This window comes from Oryctolagus cuniculus, chromosome 17 (assembly GCF_964237555.1).
Source record: "Oryctolagus cuniculus chromosome 17, mOryCun1.1, whole genome shotgun sequence".
Taxonomy (NCBI): Eukaryota; Metazoa; Chordata; class Mammalia; order Lagomorpha; family Leporidae; genus Oryctolagus; species Oryctolagus cuniculus.
Window position 1 is genome coordinate 874,592 of NC_091448.1, and position 16,176 is coordinate 890,767.

The following is a 16,176-nucleotide window of genomic DNA, read 5'->3' on the forward strand; positions in this document are numbered from 1 at the left end:
GCTCGGTCCCTCGCGCGTGCGCCCCGGGCGGTTCTGCGCCCCGGGCCGCGGGGGCGGGGAGCGGAAGTGGGGGGCGGAGGCGCGCACACACACACACACGCACACCCGGCGTCCCCCCGCCCCCTCGAGCGCGTTCCCGCGTAGGGTCCGGCGGGTGGGGGGCGGCGCGCGCGGGCATCACCCCACTGGCGGCGGCGCGCCGGGTCCCGGGGCGCAGCCCCGACGCTCATTGGCCTGGGCGGCGCAGCCAAGCTGTCAGCCCATGTGGCGTGGCCGCCCGGGGATGGCCGCAGTTTAAATAGAGTCGGTGCCGGCCTAGAGGGAGCCAGAGAGACGCCGCGGCGCCCGCCCCGCTCCGCCTGCGCGCTGCATCCTCGCTCTCTGCCGCCCGCACCGCCGCCCGCGCCCAGACCAGGTACCGGGCCGGGCCGGGGACCCGGGGGCTGGGGGACCCTGCGGCCGGGGGCTGGGGCCGAGGGGCTGGGCCTGGGCCTGGGGCCTCCGGGGGCGCCACCGGCCCGCCTTCTCCGGCCTCGGGCACGCATGGCCCGGCTCTCCCGAAGCCACGCTCGGCGCGGCCTGCCGGGCCCCGGGGTCCGAGCCCCTCGCTCCTCGGAAGCCCCTCGTGGGTCGGCCGGACGGGGGTTCGGGGAGCGAACGCGTGGGCGCCCCGGGCCCCCGGCCGGCGTTTTCGCGGGCCGGGCCGGTAGGAGCCCCCGGCTCCACTCGCCCACAAAGGCACCGCCGGGCCCAGGCAGCCCGCTCGGCCCGGTGGGGGGCGCCGCCGGCCGAGCGGAGGCCGGGGGAGCTGGGAGGGGCGCGGGGTCTCCACCCGGCGCCGCCCCGCCGACTCTGCGTGAATAGCAAGCAGGGGAGAACAGAGCGGGGCTTTCTGGGGGAGCGGCCCCCGGCCGGCGCCGAGCGCAGGGGGAGGGGGTTGCGCGCGCAGGGGCGCCAGGCTGCGAGCACCGGGCGAGCCGCGCGGGCCCTGGGCGCGCACGAGGCAGGGCCGGCGGAAGTTGCGGGCCCAGCCCTGGCCTCGCCCCTGCCCCCACCGCTGCAGGGAGTGCCCTGGACCCGCGGCCGGCTGCTCCAAGCTCCCCTGCAGGTGTCCCGGGGACCTGGTGCCCCAGCAAAGCCGCACAGCCCAGCGGGCGCTGCCTGCGGCTGGGATCGGGGGCGAGCGAGGGCAGGAGGCCCGGCCCGCGCAGGTGTTCAGTGGTTCTGCTGGAGGGGCCAGACTGGCCGGGTTGGTCCACTGCGGGGCAGGGGCCACCTTTCCCCCAGCCCTGCCAGGCCCTGGCACGCAGCGTGCTCAGGCCCGTCCACGCCGGTCCCTCCCGCCCTGCCAGCCAGCCCGCCGTTGTTGGGGGGTGTCCGGCTGGAGCTGACCTGGGCTGCGCCCGCGCCCTGCCCGCAGAGGAACCATGGAGGAGGTGGTGATAGCCGGCATGTCCGGGAGGCTGCCCGAGTCCGAGAACATGCAGGAGTTCTGGGCCAACCTCGTGGGCGGTGTGGACATGGTCACGGATGACGATCGGCGCTGGAAAGCGGGTGAGTGGGGCCAGGACCCCTGCGGGGGCTTCCGCACACCCAGCGCCTGCCCGCCGGTCGCCCAGAGCGGACACGTGGGGGTTGGGGCAGCGGCCAGTGCCGGCAGTATTTCCTCCCGCAGCCGAGCCGCTCTACCTGACTGACCAGTGCGTCTGCTGCCTGTCTTGGCCGGTGGGGGGCCGGGCCTGGGGTGGCCCTCCTGGGCAGGGACTCACGGACGCTGCCCCCTGCAGGGCTCTACGGCCTGCCCAGGCGCTCCGGCAAGCTGAAGGACCTGTCCAAGTTTGACGCGGCCTTCTTCGGCGTCCACCCCAAGCAGGCTCACACGATGGACCCCCAGCTCCGGCTGCTGCTGGAGGTCACCTACGAGGCCATCGTGGATGCAGGTGGGCCCCCTGCGGTGCCGCCGGCCCGGTCTAGGCCCAGGGCTTGGGGGGCGCCCTGGGAAGGCCAGTTTCACAACGCGCTGTGTCCCAGGCATGCCCTGGCGCCCCAGTTTCTTCACTGTCGCCGTCTGGCTGGTCTTGGGCAAGGGCCGGGGTGATGGCAGAGCAGGTGGCTCTGGGGGACGGACAGCCCGGCCCGGCAACCCAGGCTTCGTCCACGGCATCGCCCCTGGGTCCGGCTGGGGCCTGGACTCTTCCCCCGACCCTGGGGCTGCTGCGCGGCCCCACCTGGAGGCCTTGGGCGGCACTCCCGGGGGCCGGCCCGGCCCCTCTCTCCTTTTGCAGCCCGGACACTCGGCTTTTGTCTCCTTATCTTGGGCAGGCCGCCCTTGGTGCCGGTGCTCTCGGCCAACAGGCTCATCAGGCCCTGCCTGTGACGCCAGGGGCCGAGGGAGTCACCGGGGACAATGCTGCCCTGTCCCTCCTGTGGCCCCTGACCCAGACCTCGGTGCCCCCATTTCCTGACCTGGTTCTCGGGTCTCGGCAGAGGCTCCGCCCGCGGCTGAGCAGGGCAGCTGGGTTCTGACCGCGCTGCCCACACACCCCGCCGCCCCCACAGGCATCAACCCAGCCTCCCTCCGGGGCACGCACACCGGCGTCTGGGTGGGCGTGAGTGGCTCCGAGGCCTCGGAGGCCCTGAGCCGAGACCCCGAGACGCTCCTGGGCTACAGCATGGTGGGCTGCCAGCGCGCCATGATGGCCAACCGGCTCTCCTTCTTCTTCGACTTCAAAGGTGGGTCCCTGCCCCGGCCTGGCGCTCCCCATGGGGGGCGGGGCCCGCCCCGAGCCCCCCACCCCCGCTCCGGGTGCCCACTCCCGCGTCTGCCCCTGCGCAGGGCCCAGCGTCGCCCTGGACACAGCCTGCTCCTCCAGCCTGCTGGCCCTGCACAACGCCTACCAGGCCATCCGCAGCGGGCAGTGCCCGGCGGCCGTGGCCGGCGGCATCAACGTGCTGCTGAAGCCCAACACCTCCGTGCAGTTCATGAAGCTGGGCATGCTCAGCCCCGAGGGCACCTGCAAGGCCTTCGACGACTCAGGTGAGGCGGGCGTGCCCAGCGGGGGGCGGGGCGGGCGGGTGGGGCGGGGCTGAGCTCAGCTCTGCTGCAGGAAACGGGTACTGCCGCTCCGAGGCCGTGGTGGCCGTCCTGCTGACCAAGAAGTCTCTGGCCCGGCGCGTGTACGCCACCATCCTCAACAGCGGCACCAACACCGACGGCTGCAAGGAGCAAGGTGCGTGGGGCGAGGAGGGGGCCGCGCAGGTGCAGGGCGCGGAGGCTTGACGCCTGTTCCTGTGGCTGCCCTGCAGGCGTGACCTTCCCCTCTGGAGAGGCCCAGGAGCAGCTCATCCGGTCCCTGTATGAGCCAGCAGGGGTGGCCCCCGAGTCCCTGGAGTTCATCGAGGCCCACGGCACAGGCACCAAGGTGAGCCTCATGTCCCCCTGCCGCCCGGGGCCGCCTACGTCTGTGCCCACGCTGGGAGGCCGAGCGGCCAGAGCCCCTGACCCTCTCTGTGTCCACCAAGGCGGGCGACCCCCAGGAGCTGAATGGCATCGTCCGAGCCTTGTGCGCCTCCCGCAAGGAGCCCCTGCTGATCGGGTCCACCAAGTCCAACATGGGGCACCCTGAGCCCGCCTCGGGGCTCACGTCCCTGGCCAAGGTACGTGGACTGGGCCCTGGGGGCCCACGCACCTGAGCTGTGTCTGCTGTGGCCTCAGCTTCCTGTCTGGCAGGTGGAAGCGGGACTGGGGCTGGGGATGGGATGGCAGGGAGTGGGCTCTGGGGGGCCCCAGCGGGGGGCGCTAGAGGACGTGGCACCTGGCTCCACAGCGTCCTGGCAGCCAGCAGGGCTGCCGCCGGCACCTGGAGGAGCCAGGACTCCAGGACACTCGTGCCCACGCCCACCGTCAGTCAGGCTTGCTCACGTGTGTGGGGGACGGTGACGCCCCAGCACGCGGAGGCCTGGCCGAGGCCAGGGTCCCGGGCAGAGCAGGACTGGGCCCCGGGGGCAGTCTGCCTCCTGCCGGGGCTCGGCGCCCACCTGCCGCACTCTTGCCCGTAGGTGCTGCTCTCCCTGGAGCACGGGCTCTGGGCCCCCAACCTGCACTTCCACAGCCCCAACCCCGAGGTCCCCGCGCTGAGCGACGGGCGGCTGCAGGTGGTGGACCGGCCCCTGCCCGTGCGCGGCGGCAACGTCGGCATCAACTCCTTTGGTTTCGGCGGCTCCAACGTGCACGTCGTCCTCCAGCCCAACACACAGGCCCCTGCGCCCCCCGGCCCCCACGCCTCTCTGCCCCGCCTGCTGAGGGCCAGCGGGCGCACCCTGGAGGCCGTCCAGGACCTGCTGGAGCAGGGCCGCCAGCACAGCCGGGACCTGCCCTTTCTGAACATGCTCAACGACATCGCGGCCACGCCCACGGCCGCCATGCCCTTCCGCGGCTACTCCGTGCTGGGCGGAGAGGCCGGCAGCCAGGAAGTGCAGCAGGTGCCCGCCGGCAAGCGCCCACTCTGGTTCATCTGCTCAGGTGAGCGCCCACCGCCCCAGCCTCGGGCGTCCCCGGGGAGCGGGCTGCACGGCGGCTGTGCCTGACGCGCGCTCCGGGACAGGCATGGGCACGCAGTGGCGCGGGATGGGGCTGAGCCTCATGCGCCTGGACCGCTTCCGGGACTCCATCCTGCGCTCCGACGCGGCCCTGGAGCCGTTCGCGGTGAAGGTGTCGGCGCTGCTGCTGAGCACGGACGAGGACGTCTTTGATGACATCGTCCACGCCTTCGTCAGCCTCACCGCCATCCAGGTAGGCACCGGCGCTCGGGGGTCCTGGCACCGGGCACTGGGGCTCGGCGGAGCCCTCGGGCTGGCGTGACCAGGCCTCTCCCTGCCCCCAGATCGCCCTCATAGACCTGCTGACCTCCATGGGCCTGCAGCCCGACGGCATCGTGGGGCACTCCCTGGGGGAGGTGGCCTGCGGCTACGCCGACGGCTGCCTGTCCCAGGAGGAGGCCGTGCTCGCCGCCTACTGGAGGGGCCAGTGCATCAAGGAGGCCCACCTCCCGCCTGGCGCCATGGCCGCCGTGGGTAGGACTTTCCCCCGGGCCCCCCACCCCTCTCCTTCTGCGGGCCCGGGGTCTCCAGGGAGGGGCGGGGTCTCGCTCTGAGCCGCAGTTCTGGCACCCATGGGGGAGAGTGGCCCTGTGTGACCACACGGAGCCCCGGGGGCTGCAGGGGCGGCCCGAGAGTGTGCGGGCCGGGCAGAGGAGAGGCCGAGGCCTCCTCGGTCCCTGTGGGAGCTCTGTCCAGTGCCCGGGCCTCAGGATGTCATTACGGAGCTGTGCCCGGCCCCTGCCCACGACACCCCCTAATGACACCTCCGCCCAGGATCAAACGCAGCTGGGCCCCGCGAGGCTGTCGTTAGCGAGCCACCTCTGATTACGGGCGACGCGCCAGCCCCGGGCAGCGTGCAGGCTCCCACGCTGCTGCTTTGCAGGCCTGTCCTGGGAGGAGTGCAAGCAGCGCTGCCCGCCTGGCATCGTGCCCGCCTGCCACAACTCGGAGGACACAGTGACCATCTCGGGGCCTAAGGTGGGCCCGGGCCGCCGCCCGCCCCTCCCGGCCTCGCAAGGCCGGCGCCGGTCCCGGGTGGGGGTGAGGGGCGCGGCGGGCCCAGGCTCGCCAGTCAAGGCCTGTTGACCCCTGCCGCCCCAGGCCTCCATGAGCGAGTTCGTGGAGCAGCTGAAGCAGGAGGGCGTGTTCGCCAAGGAGGTGCGGACGGGCGGCATGGCCTTCCACTCCTACTTCATGGAGGCCATCGCCCCCACGCTGCTGGAGGCACTCAAGAAGGTGGGCTGCCCGCCGCGGGGCCCCGGGCGCGGCCGGCCCGGCCCCCGCTGACCCGGCCCGTGTGCGCAGGTGATCCGGCAGCCGCGGCCGCGCTCCGCCCGCTGGCTCAGCACCTCCATCCCCGAGGCCCAGTGGCAGGGCAGCCTGGCCCGCACGTCCTCGGCCGAGTACAACGTCAACAACCTGGTGAGCCCCGTGCTGTTCCAGGAGGCGCTGTGGCACGTGCCCGAGCACGCGGTGGTGCTGGAGATCGCCCCCCACGCCTTGCTGCAGGTGCGCGGGCAGGGCCGGGGCGGGGGGCCGGGGTGGGGGGACCCAGCTCGTCTCTGCCCTCCCCACCCCCACCTTGCTGCGGTGCGCAGGCAGGGCCGGGGCAGGGGGCCGGGGTGGGGGGACCCAGCTCGTCTCTGCCCTCCCCACCCCCACCTTGCTGCGGTGCGCAGGCAGGGCCGGGGCAGGGGGCCGGGGTGGGGGGACCCAGCTCGTCTCTGCCCTCCCCACCCCCACCTTGCTGCGGTGCGCAGGCAGGGCCGGGGCGGGGGGCCGGGGCGGGGGGAACCCAGCTCGTCTCTGCCCTCCCCACCTTGCTGCGGGTGCACGGGCAGGGCCGGGGCGGGGGCCGGGGTGGGGGGACCCAGCTCATCTCTGCCCTCCCCACCTTGCTGCGGGTGCACGGGCAGGGCCGGGGCGGGGGGCCGGGGCGGGGGGAACCCAGCTCGTCTCTGCCCTCCCCACCCCACCTTGCTGTGGTGCTCGGGCAGGGCTGGGGCGGGGGGCGGGGGCCGGGGTGGGGGCCCAGCTCGTCTCTGCCCCCAGGCCGTCCTGAAGCGGGGCCTCAAGTCCAGCTGCACCATCCTGCCCCTGATGAAGAAAGACCACAGGGACAACCTGGAGTTCCTGCTTACCAGCCTGGGCAAGCTGCACCTCACCGGGTAGGTCCCCGCCCGCCCGCCCGCCCCCGAGAGCCCCCGAGCAGGCCGGGCCAGCCGCTCACGCCCCCGTCCCCTTGGCAGCATCGACGTCGACCCCAACGCCCTGTTCCCGCCGGTGGAGTTCCCGGCCCCCCGAGGGACCCCTCTCATCTCCCCCCACATCAAGTGGGACCACAGCCAGAGCTGGGACGTGCCCGCCGCCGAGGACTTCCCGAATGGCTCCAGTTCCTCCTCCGCCACCGTCTACAACATCGGTGAGCCGGGCCCCGCGCTGGGGAGCTGCGGCTGGGCCCTGGTGCGCTGGTTCTGAGACCTGTGCCTGCCCGCAGACGCCAGCCCCGAGTCCCCCGACCACTACCTGGTGGACCACCGCATTGACGGCCGCGTCATCTTCCCCGGCACCGGCTACCTGTGCCTGGCCTGGAAGACCCTGGCTCGCAGCCTGGGCCTGGCCATGGAGCAGATGGCCGTGGTGTTCGAGGACGTGACCCTGCACCAGGCCACCATCCTGCCCAAGACTGGTGAGGCCCCTGGCAGAGGCTGGGGCACTGAGGGGCGGGGCCCGCTGACCTCTGACCTTTGAACCTGACTCCGCTGCTCCACAGGGACCGTGCCGCTGGAGGTGCGGCTCCTGGAGGCCTCCCGTGCCTTTGAGGTGTCTGAGAACGGCAACCTGATCGTGAGCGGTGAGTGGGGTCCCAGCTCGGGGCACAGCTGGACGGCCCTGCCCCAGCCCACTCAGGCCCGTCTGCCGCCCACCCGCAGGGAAGATATACCAGTGGGAGGACCCGAACCCCGAGCTCTTCGAGCGCCCAGAAGGCCTGAGTCCCGCGGACGCCTCTGCCGCCTTCCGGCTGACCCAGGGCGACGTGTACAAGGAGCTGCGGCTGCGTGGCTACGACTACGGCCCCCACTTCCAGGGTGTCGTCGAGGCCAGCCTCGAAGGTGGGCTGGGCTCCGGGTGCCCTGGCCGGGCTGCAGAGGGGCTCAGAGACCATGTGGCGCCCGGCCCCTCTGCTGCAGGCACCTCCGGCCAGCTGCTGTGGAAGGACAGCTGGGTGACCTTCCTGGACGCCATGCTGCAAGTGTCCATCCTGGGCCACAGCCAGCGCAGCCTGCGCCTGCCCACGCGCTTCACGCTCCTGCGTATCGACCCCGCCACCCACCTGCGCAAGGTGTATGCGCTGCAGGGCGAGGCCCGAGGTACCCCTGCCCCGCCCCGCCCGCGTCCGCCCCACACCCTGCCCCGCGCCCCCGGGGGGCCCTGGGCTCACCCGCCTGTCCCCGCAGCGGCGGACGTGGTGGTGGACAGCTGTCTGGGCACCATCGTGGCCGGCGGAGCCCACATCGCCGGCCTCCACACCTCCGCGGCCCCCCGGCGGCAGCAGGAACAGCTGGTGCCCACCCTGGAGAAGTTCTGCTTCGTGCCCCACGTGGAGGGCGCCTGCCTGTCGGAGAGCGCCGCCCTGCAGGAGGAGCTGCAGCTGTGCAAGGGTGAGGCCCGCTGACCGAGCGGGGGCAGAGGACACACTCAGCCCCTCCCTGGCTGTGCCCCCACCCGCACACGCCCTGGGGGAGGCAGGCAGTGGCCGTTCCGGGCTGTCCGCTGTGTGCCTGTCCTGCAGGGAGGCCCACAGGCGGGCTCTGGGGGCATCGGTCTGTCTCTTCTCCCAGGGCTGGCGCAGGTGCTGCAGACCAGGGTGGCCCAGCAGGGGCTGAAAATGGCCGTGCCGGGGCTGGACGGGTCCCCGGCCCCCCAGGAGCCCCCTCAGCAGGCCCTGCCCCGCCTGCTGGCGACCGCCTGCCAGTTGCAGCTCAACGGCAGCCTGCAGCGGGAGCTGGGCCAGGCGCTGGCCCGGGAGCGGCCGGGGCTGCCCGAGGACCCGCTGCTCAGCGGCCTCCTGGACTCTCCGGCGCTCAAGGCCTGCGTGGACACAGCCCTGGAGAACCTGCCCAGCCTCAGGATGAAGGTGGTGGAGGTGGGTGCTGGGCCAGCAACGGGCCGTGCCAGGGAGCCCAGGGCCAGGGCAGCCTCTGTGAGGACACACGTGCTGCACCTGCTCCGGCGCGCTGCGCTGCGGCCGGAAGACACCCCGGCACGGCAGGCAGGCAGGGCCAGAGCTGGGGTGCGGGCGTGCAAGGGGCCTGGGGCTCCGGGCAGGGGACCCTGAGGAGAGCAGGCAGGCAGGGTGGCCAGCAGGGTCGCTGGCTCAGGAAGCTGCCTCCATGCCAGGTGCTGGCCGGGGAGGGCCACCTGTATGCCCGCATCCCAGAGCTGCTCAACACGCAGCCCATGCTGCAGCTGGAGTACACCGCCACCGACCGCGACAGCCAGGCCCTGCAGGCGGCCGAGGCGCAGCTGCAGCAGCGAGACGTCGGCCAGGCCCAGTGGGACCCCGCGGGCCCTGCTCCCGGCAGCCTGGGCACAGCCAACCTCCTGGTGTGCAACTGTGCCGTGGCCAGCCTCGGGGACCCGGCCTCCGCCCTGCGCAACATGGCGGCCGCCGTCAAGGAAGGCGGCTTCCTACTGCTGCACACCCTGCTGCGGGGACACGCCCTCGGCGAGACCCTGGCCTTCCTCGCCTCTTCCGAGCCTCAGCGTGGGCCGAGCCTCCTGACCAAGGTGGGACCCGGGGCCAGGCTGGGGGGGGGCCGGGGCCAGGCCAGCCGGCGCTGACCCCGCCCCCCGCAGGACGAGTGGGAGCGCCTGTTCGCGGAGGCGGCGCTGCACGTCGTGGGCCTGAAGACCTCCTTCTACGGCTCCGCCCTGTTCCTGTGCCGCCGGCCCAGCCCCCAGGACAGCCCCATCTTCCTGCCCGTGGAGGACGCCAGCTTCCGATGGGTGGACTCTCTGAAGGTCTGGGCCTGGGCCTGGGCCCCCACCCAGCACAGCCCGTGGCCCTCCCAGAGGCCAACCCCGCCTTGTCCCGCAGGACGTGCTGGCCGAGGACTCCTCCCGGCCCGTGTGGCTGACGGCTGTGGACTGCGCCACCTCGGGCGTCGTGGGCCTGGTGAACTGCCTCCGCAAAGAGCCCGGCGGGCACCGGATTCGGTGAGAGACGCCCGCCCCCCACGCCACGCCCGCCCCCACGGCCCCGCCCCCACGGCCCTCACACCCTGCCGCCCACAGGTGCGTCCTGCTGTCCAACCTCAGCAGCAAGTCGCCCGCGCCTGCCCTGGGCCCCGAGTCCGCGGAGCTGCGGGAGGTGCTGCGGGGGGACCTGGTGATGAACGTGCATCGGGACGGGGCCTGGGGCGCCTTCCGCCACTTCCCGCTGGAGCAGGGTGAGCCCCCGGCCCTCGCGGGCTCCCTGCCTGAGGGGCGGGCTGAGCAGGAGGATGGGGACCCCGGCCAGGAGGCCCGTGGCAGCCTCGCTCCTGCCGCCCCCAGACAAGCCGCAGGAGCAGACGGCCCACGCCTTCGTGAACGTCCTCACTCGGGGCGACCTCTCCTCCATCCGCTGGGTGTGCTCCCCGCTGCGCCACGCCCAGCCCGGCTCCGACGCTCAGCTCTGCACCGTCTACTACGCCTCCCTCAACTTCCGGGACATCATGCTGGCCACCGGCAAGCTGTCCCCCGACGCCATCCCAGGTGTGCGAGGGAGGGACGCAGCCCAGGGCCCGGGCCCGGCACCTGGCGGGGAGGGGCTCACTGCCGTTCGCCCCCAGGAAAGTGGGCCGCCCGTGACTGCATGCTGGGCATGGAGTTCTCCGGCCGCGACTCCCGCGGCCAGCGTGTGATGGGGCTGGTGCCCGCCGAAGGCCTGGCCACCTCAGTCCTGCTGGCACCGGACTTCCTCTGGGACGTGCCCTCCGGCTGGTGAGCGCGACAGGCCTGGCCGGGACCCCGCGTGGGCGGCAGCTGGCAGCCAGGCCCTGGCTTGACCCCCGTGGTGTGTCCCCAGGACCCTAGAGGAGGCCGCCTCGGTCCCAGTGGTCTACACCACGGCCTACTACTCGCTGATCGTCCGCGGGCGCATGCGGCGCGGGGAGACGGTGCTCATACACTCCGGCTCTGGCGGCGTGGGCCAGGCTGCCATCGCCATCGCCCTCAGCCTGGGCTGCCGAGTCTTCACCACCGTGGGTAAGGCCTCGCAGCCCCGCCCCCGGCTGCCTTCCGCCCGCCACCCGCCGCCCGGCTCACGGCTCACGGCTCACGGCGCTGTCCCCTGCCAGGCTCAGCCGAGAAGCGGGCGTACCTCCAGGCCCGGTTCCCGCAGCTCGACAGCACCAGCTTCGCCAACTCCCGGGACACATCGTTCGAGCAGCACGTGCTGCGACACACGGGCGGGAAGGGTGAGCCAGCCGGCTCCTGCGTGGGGCGGGGCGGGGCCGGGCGGGGTGGAGGGGGCGTGGCCGTGGGGCCCTCCCTACCCAGGTGGGGGGTGGGGCGGCTGGCGTGACCGTGGGGCCCTCCCCGCCCAGGCGTGGACCTGGTACTCAACTCCCTGGCGGAGGAGAAGCTGCAGGCCAGCGTGCGCTGCCTGGCCCAGCACGGCCGCTTCCTGGAGATCGGCAAATTCGACCTCTCCAACAACCACCCGCTGGGTGAGTCCGACACCCCTGGGTGAGCCCCCGCTGGGGAGAGGGGTGGCGAGGGGGGAGCCCGAGCGAGCCGCCCCAGGGGCCGGGCCGGGCCCTGAGCGAGCCCCGGCGCCCGCCGCCCGCCGCCCGCAGGCATGGCCGTCTTCCTCAAGAACGTGACCTTCCATGGGATCCTGCTGGACGCGCTCTTCGAGGACGCCAGCGCGGACTGGCGGGAGGTGGCGGAGCTGCTGCGGGCCGGCATCCGCGACGGGGTGGTGCAGCCCCTGCGGCGCACCGTCTTCCCCAAGGACCAGGTGGAGGCCGCCTTCCGCCACATGGCCCAGGGCAAGCACATCGGCAAAGTCGTCGTGCAGGTGAGGGGGCAGCCGGGCTGGGCGGGCGGGCGGGAGCCGGCCCCGGGGCGGCGTCTGAGCCCTGCCGTGCTTGGCGCAGGTGCGCGAGGAGGAGCAGGAGGCGGTGCTGAAGGGCGTGCGGCCCACCCTGACCACGGCCGTGTCCAAGACCTTCTGCCCGGCCCACAAGAGCTATGTCATCACGGGCGGCCTGGGCGGCTTTGGCCTCGAGCTGGCCCAGTGGCTGGTGGTGCGGGGGGCCCAGAGGCTGGTGCTGACCTCGCGCTCAGGGATCCGCACAGGTGAGCCGGCAGGACCGCGCCCCTGCTGGTCCCCATGGCGGCCGTGGGGGGCGCCCCCCTCCCCTGCCCGGCGCCCACCGCCCGTGTCTTGCAGGCTACCAGGCCAAGCAGGTTCGTGAGTGGAGGCGCCAGGGCGTGCAGGTGCTGGTGTCCACCAGTGACGCCAGCTCGCTGGAGGGCGCCCGGGCCCTGGTGGCCGAGGCGGCACAGCTGGGGCCTGTCGGCGGCGTCTTCAACTTGGCTGTGGTGAGCGCAGGCCCTGGGCGGATCCCTCGGTGCTGGGTGCCCCCGAGCCTGAGCCGCTGCTGAGGACACGTGCCCCCAGGTCCTGCGAGACGCCATGCTGGAGAACCAGACCCCCGCGCTCTTCCTCGACGTCAGCAAGCCCAAGTACAACGGCACCATGAACCTGGACAGGTACGGCCGCCACCCGCCGCTCTGCTGGGCCCGGGGCTGGGCACCGGGGGCCGGGACGGTCTGTCCGGGCGCGCTGGGGCAGGCAGGGGCGGGAGCTGGCTGTGGGGAGTGACGCAGGCGCCCGCAGGGTGACCCGGGAGGCCTGTCCGGAGCTGGACTACTTCGTGGCCTTCTCGTCGGTGAGCTGCGGGCGCGGCAACGCTGGCCAGACCAACTACGGCTTTGCCAACTCCACCATGGAGCGCATCTGCGAGCAGCGCCGGCACGACGGCCTCCCAGGTGAGCCCCGCCCCTGCCCCGCCTTCCCCACACCCCCCCTGCCCCGAGACCCTTGCCCACCGGCCCCCTCGCCCGCAGGCCTGGCTGTGCAGTGGGGCGCCATCGGCGACGTGGGCATCATCCTGGAGTCCATGGGCACCAACGACACGGTCATCGGGGGCACGCTGCCGCAGCGCATTGCCTCCTGCCTGGACGTGCTAGATCTCTTCCTGCACCAGCCCCACGCCGTGCTCGGCAGCTTCGTGCTGGCCGAGAAGAAGGCCAAGGCCCGCGCGGAGGGCGAGGGCCAGCGGGACCTGCTGAAGGCCGTGGCGCACATCCTGGGTGAGCCCGCCCGTCCCCGCTCTCCGACGCAGCGGCCCCGTCCCGAGTGGCGCCTGAGCCCGGGCCCGGCTGCCCCAGCACTGCCAACCGAGCCTCCCTCCGCAGGCATTCGTGACCTGGCCGGCATCAACCTGGACAGCTCGCTGGCGGACCTGGGCCTGGACTCGCTCATGGGCGTGGAAGTGCGCCAGACCCTGGAGCGCGAGCACGACCTGGTGCTGTCCATGCGCGAGGTGCGGCAGCTCACGCTGCGCAGGCTGCAGGAGCTGTCCGCCCAGGCCGGCGCGGCCCCCGGTGCGTGCAGGCTCCCGGCAGGGGGCGGGGCAGGGGCAGCACCGCCCCTCCCCTCCCCTCCTGACACCTGCCCCTCCTCACAGAGCTGGCAGCCACCACGTCCAAGGAGAGCAGCCCAGCCCAGGAGCAGGCGCGGCTGAACCTGAGCACCCTGCTGGTGAACCCCGAGGGCCCCACCCTGACGCGGCTCAACTCGGTGCAGAACTCGGAGCGGCCGCTGTTCCTGGTGCACCCCATCGAGGGCTCCACCACCGTGTTCCACAGCCTAGCTGCCAAGCTCAGCATCCCCACCTACGGCCTGCAGTGCACCCGAGGTGCGCCCCGCCCCGCCATGCCACGCCCCGCCCCGCCCCACCACCCTGCCCCGCCCTGCCACGCCCCGCACCCAGCCCCGCCCTGCCCCGCCACGCCGCCCAGCCCGCGGCTGCCCCCGCGCCCTGCCTGAGTGCTCCACGCTGCCTTGCAGCTGCCCCGCTGGACAGCATCCAGAGCCTGGCCGCCTACTACGTCGACTGCATCAGGCAGGTGCAGCCCGAGGGGCCCTACCGCGTGGCCGGCTACTCCTACGGGGCCTGTGTGGCCTTCGAGATGTGCTCACAGCTGCAGGCCCAGCAGGGCCAGGCCCCCACCAACAACAGCCTCTTCCTCTTTGACGGCTCGCACACTTACGTGCTGGCCTACACCCAGGTAAGGCCCGGCGCTGGCCCCCGGGCTCCCCCACCCGCTGGGAGCGCGCTGGCGGCAGCAGTCCCTCCTCCTGCAGAGCTACCGCGCCAAGATGACCCCGGGCTGTGAGGCCGAGGCGGAGGCGGAGGCCATGTGCTTCTTCGTGCAGCAGTTCACGGATGCTGAGCACAGCAGGGTGGGTCCGGGCCCCCGGGCAGGGCGGGCGGGGGGCGCGGGGGCCCCGGGCAGGGCGGGTGGGGGGCGCGGGGGCCCCGGGCGGGGCGGGCGGGGGGCGCAGGGGCCCCGGGCGGGGCGGGCGGGGGGCGCGGGGGCCCCCGGGCAGGTGCCGGGCCCCGGCGCGCACTGAGGCCCAGCCCCACAGGTGCTCGAGGCGCTGCTGCCGCTGAACAGCCTGGAGGAGCGCGTGGCGGCCACCGTGGACCTCGTCACCAAGAGCCACCACGGCCTGGACCGCCAGGAGCTGAGCTTCGCGGCCCTGTCCTTCTACCACAAGCTGCGCGCGGCTGAGCAGTACACCCCCAAGGCCAAGTACCACGGCAACGTGACCCTGCTGCGCGCCAAGACAGGCGGCGCCTACGGCCAGGACCTGGGCGCCGACTACAACCTCTCGCAGGTGCGTGGCGGGGGCGGGGCGGGGGTGTGGCGCGGGCGGGGCGGGGCGGGGCGCAGGGCCCGCTCACGCGTGTCCCCGCAGGTGTGTGACGGGAAGGTGTCTGTGCACGTCATCGAGGGCGACCACCGCACGCTGCTGGAGGGCAGCGGCCTGGAGTCCATCATCAGCATCATGCACAGCTCCCTGGCCGAGCCGCGAGTGAGCGTGCGCGAGGGCTAGCCCCCGCGGCTGCCACGCCCGGCCGGGGCTGGGCGGGGTCCTGCCGGTGGGACCCGCCTGTGGCCGGCAGAAGCAGGACAGCGCCGTGTCCCGGGCACGTGCCGGGAGCCCCGGAGCCCCCGGCTTGGAGACCGGCTGGTCTGTGAAGAGCCGGGGCCGCGGGAGGCGGCTGAGCCCTCTGCCGCGTGGGGCTGGGGCTCTGAATCCTCGTATTTATTGCCTCGCTGGGAAAGACCCCGCCCCGGGCCCACCCCCTCAATGAAGATGGCAGAAGCCACTCCAGGGCAGACTTCGAGGTCGCCTGGCGGTCCTGCCTGGGCTGCACCCACCTGGAGCCCCCGTGGATGCCAGGCCCGGCCTCCGCCCGCTGGAGGAAGGGAGGGGGCGGGCCCGTCCCCAGAGCAGGGGAGCCCCCAGGCCTCGTCCCCGGTGCCCGCTGCACCCATGATGCAGGGCCGGCTCTGGGCCCTGCGGACGGCACCGGGCGCCGCTCTGTGTCTGTGTTCGTCCCCAAAAGCCCTTGAGGTCGCTGCTGGGATCTCGACGTAGCCGGCAGTGCAGAGCCGCGTGTGCTCGCCCCGTTTTTACTCCCTTGTTCGATGCTGCTCTTGGCGCCCCCCCAGCCACCCTGATTAAACCACACATGAGCTCCTTGCTTCCGACTCCTTCCTGCTCCCCAGGGACACCCCATGCCTGGGCTCTGAGGGCAGCCGGGCAGGGTCCGCACTCGGGCTCCGGCCGCCAGCACAGGGACGGCCCCCCGGAGCGCCAGCGCCAGGGCTGCCAGCCAGAGCCCACCCGCGCCCACGCAGTCACCCAGCGGCGGGAGGGCTCTCTGGGGAGCTGGAGGCGCGGCCCGCGCTGCTCGGAGCCACAGGGCTCACCGCGTCCAGTCCCGGGGAGTAAATAACTCGAGAAATCACCGGCTCGGTCCTCCCGCCTGGGAGAAGCCAGACCCCGCAGGCCAGGCAGCACGCTGCCCGAGCCCAGAACCGAGCCTGGGTGCGGCACGGCGGTCAGCCCCGCCTGAGGCCTCTGCCCCGCGTGGAAGCCTGCTGATGGCGGCTTCCGGCCCCGCACTCGTGGGCTGGCGCCTGGGGTTCAGCCCAGCGCTGGCTTCTGAGGAGTGACCGTGGGCGGGAGGCCTCAGTCCCTCTCTCTCTGCCTTTCAAATGAAAGAAAAGACAAGCATAGAGGGGGCAAAAATCAAAATTGGCCCAGAAGTGACCCGAGAACAGTGACTCCCAGATGTTCGAAGGCTTAGAAGCGTGAGCGAGGCACGCGGGGCGGGGAGGGGCGGGGCGGGGCTGCCGTCCCCGGTCTGCGGGCAGAGCCGCCCTGCAAGCGCGCGCCGGGTGAGGAGGCCTGCGGTGGCACAGCCCCACCGACTTGCA

At 73.3% G+C, this 16,176-nt stretch overlaps 1 protein-coding gene across 1 annotated transcript; it reads left to right on the forward strand.

The window, feature by feature from the left end:
* The first annotated feature begins 161 nt into the window (after positions 1-161).
* On the forward strand, positions 162-15,437 carry FASN (fatty acid synthase). Its single transcript, XM_070060093.1, has 43 exons — positions 162-415; positions 1,421-1,554; positions 1,788-1,940; positions 2,560-2,733; positions 2,837-3,037; positions 3,108-3,230; positions 3,307-3,422; positions 3,523-3,657; positions 4,060-4,522; positions 4,605-4,792; positions 4,884-5,073; positions 5,483-5,577; positions 5,701-5,835; positions 5,905-6,108; positions 6,652-6,767; positions 6,849-7,021; positions 7,097-7,288; positions 7,373-7,453; positions 7,533-7,712; positions 7,791-7,970; positions 8,058-8,261; positions 8,442-8,746; positions 9,001-9,390; positions 9,460-9,624; positions 9,701-9,819; positions 9,898-10,052; positions 10,159-10,359; positions 10,437-10,587; positions 10,673-10,851; positions 10,944-11,063; positions 11,193-11,315; positions 11,445-11,668; positions 11,748-11,949; positions 12,044-12,195; positions 12,275-12,366; positions 12,494-12,645; positions 12,724-12,969; positions 13,075-13,263; positions 13,347-13,577; positions 13,730-13,950; positions 14,027-14,125; positions 14,312-14,563; positions 14,645-15,437. Exons 2-43 carry the CDS (start codon positions 1,428-1,430, stop codon positions 14,780-14,782), a joined length of 7,536 nt encoding a protein of 2,511 aa, XP_069916194.1. The 5' UTR covers positions 162-415; positions 1,421-1,427; the 3' UTR covers positions 14,783-15,437.
* Positions 15,438-16,176: the final 739 nt, after the last annotated feature.

Coding starts and splice junctions, on each gene's coding strand:
- FASN (XM_070060093.1), top strand. CDS start 1,428: ATGGAGGAGGTGGTGATAGCCGGCATGTCCGGGAGGCTGCCCGAGTCC. Junction 9,820..9,897: donor CCCGGCGGGCACCGGATTCG/GTGAGAGACGCC, acceptor TGCCGCCCACAG/GTGCGTCCTGCTGTCCAACC. Junction 13,264..13,346: donor CCAGGCCGGCGCGGCCCCCG/GTGCGTGCAGGC, acceptor CCCTCCTCACAG/AGCTGGCAGCCACCACGTCC.